Source organism: Solanum verrucosum, unplaced genomic scaffold, assembly GCF_900185275.1.
Source record: "Solanum verrucosum unplaced genomic scaffold, falcon-dt-bn FXZP01000151.1, whole genome shotgun sequence".
NCBI lineage: Eukaryota > Viridiplantae > Streptophyta > Magnoliopsida > Solanales > Solanaceae > Solanum > Solanum verrucosum.
The window spans coordinates 2686699-2693704 of NW_026020202.1; the positions used below are offsets into that span (position 1 = coordinate 2686699).

The window sequence follows — 7006 nt, forward strand, 5'->3', positions numbered from 1 at the left end:
CTCCTCATAAGATAAGCTATCCTTGATCCCAATATTTTCAGTTGGTATGATCAATGAAGGACCGCCCATGCATTTCTTCAACATAGAGATGTGAAATACCGGATGAACCGCTGCCAACTCTTGTGGTAGATCTAACTCATAAGCTACATTGCCAATCCTTTTGGATATTCGATAAGGTCCAATATACCGGGGACTAAGCTTCCCCTTCTTACCAAACCTCATAACACCCTTCATGGGTGAAACTTTCAAATATACCCAATCATTTACTTCGAACTCTAACGCCCTTCTCCTAACATCAGTGTAGGATTTTTTCTCTTTCGCCAACCAAACCTTACAGCCTCAAATCTCAAATCTTCTCTTTTAGTTCTTCAACAATGGCTGTAAATTTCTCAAATCTTCACACTGAAGCTGGTCTTAAGTCTGTTAATGACCATCTTTCTGGAAAAACTTATATTTCTGGAGATCAGCTGACTAAGGATGATATTAAGGTATATGGGGCAATTTCTGAACAACCCAGTTCAGATCTTTACCCCAATGCTAGTAAATGGTACCAAGTTGTTTCTGCAAAACTTGCCTCAAGTTTTCCTGGGAAAGCTGTTGGTGTGAGATTCGGAAGCCAAGCTGCTCCTGCTGAAGATGCACCCGCTAAGGAAGCTGTCAAGCCTGCCGTTGATGACGATGACAATGATGATATTGATCTCTTTGGAGAAGAGACAGAGGAGGAGAAGGCAGCAACAGAATCAAGGGAGGCTGCTAAGGCATCTACTAAGAAAAAAGATAATGGAAAGTCATCCGTTCTTATGAACGTTAAGCCTTGGGATGATGAAACCGATATGAAGAAACTGGAGGAGGCTGTTCGTGGTGTTCAGATGGAAGGGCTTCTTTGGGGAGCATCCAAATTGGTCCCAGTTGGATACGGGATTAAGAAATTGCAGATCATGCTAACCATTGTCGATTACATTGTCTCTGTGGATACCCTCATTGAGGAACGCCTAATAGAAGAGCCTATCAACGAATACGTCCAGAGTTGTGATATTGTTGCCTTCAACAAAATTTAAGATCAACACGAGATGGAACTTTCTATCTGGATTGAGCCTTGTCAGGCTGTATTTTTGCTAGTTTTTGAGTTCTGAAACTTTATTTCTAGTATTTATCACTCTTTTTGTTCAAGTGCGTTTAGTCATGAGAATGGAAATGTTACTTTGAAAGCATATGAAGCTGAGAATTATGATCATCCATTATACCTTTTTTTTTTTTAAAAGTGTAGGATTTTTAACGACTCTGTGCCGTTTTCAACCTTTCTTGAATCACATTCACCTTCTCCATAGCTTGGTGAACTAAATCGGGTCCTATCAACCCTTCTTCACCAACTTCAAACCATCCAATAGTAGATCTACATCTTCTCCCATAAAGAGCTTCATAATTAGCCATTTGGATGCTAGAGTGGTAACTGTTGTTGTAAGCAAACTCAATGAGAGGTAAGTGATCATCCCAATTGCCTTTGAAATCAATCACACAAGCCCTCAACGTATCTTTTAATGTCTGAATAGTGCGCCCTGCTTGCCCATCAGTCTGAGGATGAAAGGCAATACTTAAGTTCACCTTTGAACCCAAACCTTACTGAAAAGATTTCCAGAACTGTGCAGTAAATTGTGCACCTTTATCTGAAATAATGGAGACTAGGACTACATGAAGTCTTACCACCTCCTGAATATATAACCTGGCATAATATTCTACTTAATGGGTAGTCTTTACCGGCAGAAAATGGGTTGATTTTTTCATTCTGTCGACAATCACCCAAAGAGAATCATGTTGTCTGCGAGACCTTGGCAAGCCTGTGATGAAATCCATATTAATCATCTCCCACTTCCATTCTGAAAGTTCTATATTCTGCGCCAAACCACCGGGCCTTTGGTGCTCTATTTTAACTTGTTGGCAATTTGGACACTTAGCAACAAATTCTGCAATGCTCTTCCTCATACTATTCCACCAATACACTTCTTTCAAATCACGATACATCTTTGTGGAACCCGGATGAATGGAATGGCTGGAGCTATGAGATTCCTCCATGATCCTCTCTTAGATTCCATCCACCATAGGTACACACAATCTACCTTGATAGCTCAAAACACCATCTCCCCTTTGTTCAAAAGCTAATACTTTTTGCTTATGAACATTTGCCTTCAATTCAAGCAAAATGAAATCTTGATCTTGCTTTTCTTTCACTTCTGACACTAACGATGATTCAGCCTCATTCATCACCATTATTCCTCCTTTTGTGGAATCCATAAGTCTGACTCCCAGGCGTGCAAGTCTGTGCGCATCCTTTGCTAACTCTCTCTTTTCTTCCTCAACATGGGCGGTACTACCCATAGATAACATGTTTAACGCATCAGCAACCACATTAGCCTTACCTGGGTGGTAAAGAATACTCATGTCATAATCCTTGAGTAATTCTAACCACCTCCTAAATTTGAGATTAAACTCTTTCTGGGTGAACACATACTGAGGGCTCTTATGATCTGTGAATATATCAACATGAACACCATACAAATAATGACATCATATCTTCAAAGCGAATACTATAGCAGCCAATTCTAAGTCATGGGTTGGGTAGTTCTTCTCATGAACTTTCAATTGTCTAGAGGCATAGGCTATAACTTTGCCATTCTGTATTAAGACACAACCCAAACCAACTCTAGATGCATCACAATACACCACAAAACCTTGAGTACTTTCTGGTAAGGTTAAAACTAGGGCAGTACTCAACCTCTTCTTCAATTCCTGAAAGCTTTTCTCATAATCTTCAGACCATTGAAACTTCAATGTTTTCTGAGTCAACTTCGTCAAAGGAGACGAAATAGACGAGAACCCCTCTACAAACCTTCTATAATAGTCAGCTAAACCCAAGAAACTCCTAATATCAGTTGAAGATGTGGGTCTAGGCCAATTCTGCACTGCCTCAATTTTCTGAGTATCCACTCTAATTCCATCACTGAAAACTATGTGGCCCAAGAACGCCACAGACTCAAAACAAAACTCACACTTAGAGAACTTGGCATACAACTCTCTATCTTTCAAAGTCTGAAGAACTATTCTGAGATGGCTAGCATGATCTTCTTCATTCCTTGAATAGATTAGTATGTCATCAATGAAGACGATAACAAACATATCTAAATAAGGTTTGAAGACTCTATTCATAAGATCCATGAACGTTGATGTTGTATTAGTCAAACCAAAGGACACGAACAAAAACTCATAATGACCATATCTGGTTCGGAAAGCTATTTTTGGAATGTCACATTCCCTCACTCTTAATTGATGATAGCCTGATCTGAGGCCAATTTTCAAGAAACATGAAGCACCCTAAAGCTGATCGAAAAGATCATCAATCCTTGGAAGAGGATACTTATTCTTGATGGTAACTTTATTCAACTGACGGTAATCTATACACATCCTAAAGGAACCATTTGTCTTTCTCACAAACAAGACCGGAGCGCCCCAAGGTGAGACACTTGGTCGAATAAAGCCCTTATCTAATAGATCATTTAACTGTTGTTTCAACTCTGTTGGTGCCATTCTGTATGGCGGAATAGAGATAGGACGAGTATCTGGAAAAAGATCTATACCGAAGTCTATCTCTCTCTCAGGAGGAATTCCGGGAAGATCATCTAGAAAGACTTTTGGAAACTCTTTTACTACTGGAACTGACTGAATATGAGGTATCTCAACACTAGAGTCATTAACTCGGACTAAGTGATAGACACACCCTTTAGAAACTAACTTCTTTGCCTTAAGGTACGAAATAAAATGACCCTTAGGCACTACTGAACTGTTTTTCCACTTTAAGACTGGCTCATTTGGAAACTGAAACTTGACTACTCAAGTTCTACAATTAACTAAGGCATAACAGGCATGAAGCTAGTCCATACCAAGAATGACATCAAAGTCTACCATGTCTAACTCAATTAAATCAGCCATGGTACTCTTGTGATTGATGAAAATAGGACAATCACGATAGACTCTCTCTGCTAGAATAGACTCACCAACACGTGTGGAAACACTGAATGGTTCACTAAGTTGCTCAGGAATAACATCAAAATTCATAGCAACATATGGAGTTACAAAAGATAAACTCGCTCCTGGATCTAGCAAGGAATAAACAGTAAAGTCAAAGACTTGAATCATACCAGTGACAACATCTGGAGAATCCTCTTGCTCTTGGCGACTAGTGATAGCATATAACTGGTTTGTTCCTCCGCCAGTACCGGAAGTAGCTCCTCTAGGTGCAGCCCTGTCTGGTGGAGCAACTGAAGAAGACTGAGCTCTATTGCCCCCATTACCATTTCCCTGCTTGCTCTTTGGACACTCTCTCATGAAATGTCCAGTCTGACCACACTTGAAACAACTAGTAGAGCCCTCACAACAAATACCTGAGTGGTTCCTACCACACTTGGCTCAGGCAGAGGCTTACTACCCCCTTGCCCCACACTACCCTAGGAATAAGCAGGCTTAGTTCTGGAATTCTGACCATTGTACTCACATTTGTTCTTAGGTGCAGGTGCACTAGTAGATGATGGAGCAGGTCCCTTCTGTTTCTGTTGGAAGGATAATCGGTTGGCATTACTCTTCTGCTGCCCAGACTCGTTCCCGGTCTTAGCACTCTTGTTCTTGAACTCATCTATATCTCTCAACTTATCTTCCTCTACCTGCTGCACATAGACCATCAACCTCGAAATGTCCATGTCCCCAATAAGCATTGTTGCTATGCCTTCTTTGCTTGATAGACAGCCCAACCCAGCAACAAACAAGCTCATTCTACTCCTCATGTCCTTAACCATCTCCGGAGCATATCGGGATAGTTGGGTGAACTTCAACCCATATTCATAAACGCTGAGAGAATCCTGCTTAAGTGTTAGAAATTCCCATACCTTAGCCTCTTTCAATTCTCAGGGAAAGAAACTCCCCAAGAAATCCTCTTCAAAGCATGCCCAACTCGCAGGTGGTGCATCCTCAGCTCTACCATATTTCCACTGATCAAACCAAGTCCTAGAAAAATTCTTCATCTGATACGCAGCTAGCTCAACTCTCACACTATCAGTAACATGCATCACATCGAACACCTTTTTCAGTTCTGCAATGAAGTTCTCTGGATCCTCTACAGTGCTTAAACCGGTGAAAGTTGGAGGATTCATCCTCAAGAACTCACGAATCCTTGAAGTGTCAGCCTCTTCCTGTCGAGCCTCTCTGTTGCCCAGTTTGGTTGGTCACAACTTGACTGAGCATCCTTAGAGCCTCTATGAACTCAGCATTGGTGACTTCTCCTTAAGGTTGCACTTTAGGTGCATTGGATAACTTTTGTTCCTCAACATTCCTCCTAGCTGGACAACCTCTAACTGCTCTTCGTGGAGGCATGATTATCTGAAACATGTGCAGGCATGAACTAGAGGGAAACTTTTTAGAGATAAACTCTAACGCACGAAATGAGTGTGAAAGAAGTGAAGGAATTCCTAAATGTTACAGCCTCCTAATTATAGATGTGGCGCGCTTCACACCGATAACTAGGACACTACAGACACGGCTTCATAGACTCCCTAGGACTCTTGAACTCTGTGCTCTGATACAAAGTTTGTCATGCCCCGAGCATTTATCGTGGGCGGGACTGGCACTCGAAGACCATTGTTGGCCCCAAGCGAACCTTTGGCCTAGCTTACTTAACTAAGCGGAAGACAATATTCATATCTATAATGATCAATGAACTTAACTAAACTGAATAATAAAATAACTGAGAATGTTTTAAAGATTAAACATTCAACCTGGCCAAAAGTGGCAACCCAAGTCTTAACAATAAGAAATAAAAAGAAAAGACAACTGAAATAACTAACTGATTGTCTGTCTATGAAGCCTTTAAAACAACTGAGATGGATGTTGGGACAAACCCCACAACATCCTAATGAACTAAACTAGAAAGCAGTGAAAATAGATCCTTCAGAATGCAAGGAGACTCACCGACTGACTCTGAACTGCTCACTGGATCAACGGTGCGCTGAAATGCCGATCCTAGTTACCTGTGTCTGCATCATAAGATGATGCAGCCCAACTGGCATCAATACATTGAATGTAAGAGTATGCGAGTTGGAATGCTAAAACAACATAGGCTGGAAAGAGAATCTGAAAGAAACACTTACCTTGGTTCTTCTCAACTCATGAATACTTAGTTGAACACATTTCAATATAAAGCAGTTTAAAACAAGTGCAATATAAAGAAAAGTTGTTTAAAAACATGATGTCAACTCTGTGTATGTACAAGGATACAACATAACTCTGAAATGTATGTAAAAATACAATAAACTGATGTATATAAAAAAATACAATAACTTATGTGGGAGTTTCTCTAACCGACAACCATCACATAAGAGCTATAGTGATGATACAACAATCTACCTCACGCTGCCAGCGCATCTTATACCCGGCTAAAGGTATAGGACCTGAACTGCCTAATGGATCCACTAGTCTATTTCGAAAAGGATTAATCTAAAAAGTATGACCCTTTTCTACCTATGGTGGCTACATGATTTTATGGTGACGTAAGTTATCTGAACTCATGCTCGTCCCCAATTCAGTGCTCAATACTACTCCCAAAATATACTAGCTCTTATGTTTAAAAAAAAACATACTTCTTCTGTGATTTGAGATTAGTGCTCAAAAACTTAGCTCAAAGGTTATCTTGGGAATCTCAGGTTCCCTACTTGCTTCATTTAGAAAACTATTACTCTTTTCTGAAAACTAGCCCGAAGGCCCTTTGGAAATCTCAGTTTCCGCTCTTATTTAAATGTGTAAAACATTTTAAATATCTTTGGGAAATACTTAGTCCCCATATGTTTCTTTGAAGAAAAGGACTTCAACATTACTCTTTACTGAACTCAAAACTTAAGTCTTAAAACAAAGTTATAACGTTTGTAAAAGACTTATGAAAGCTTGAAATGAACTTCTCTTACTTGACTCT

The 7006-nt window shown here is 40.1% G+C and overlaps 1 protein-coding gene across 1 annotated transcript; it reads left to right on the forward strand.

The window, feature by feature from the left end:
* The first annotated feature begins 324 nt into the window (after nucleotides 1–324).
* On the forward strand, nucleotides 325–1241 carry LOC125830079 (elongation factor 1-beta 2-like). The gene has a single exon (XM_049509300.1). The coding sequence runs from the start codon at nucleotides 375–377 to the stop codon at nucleotides 1056–1058; it is 684 nt and encodes a 227-aa protein (XP_049365257.1). The 5' UTR covers nucleotides 325–374; the 3' UTR covers nucleotides 1059–1241.
* Nucleotides 1242–7006: the final 5765 nt, after the last annotated feature.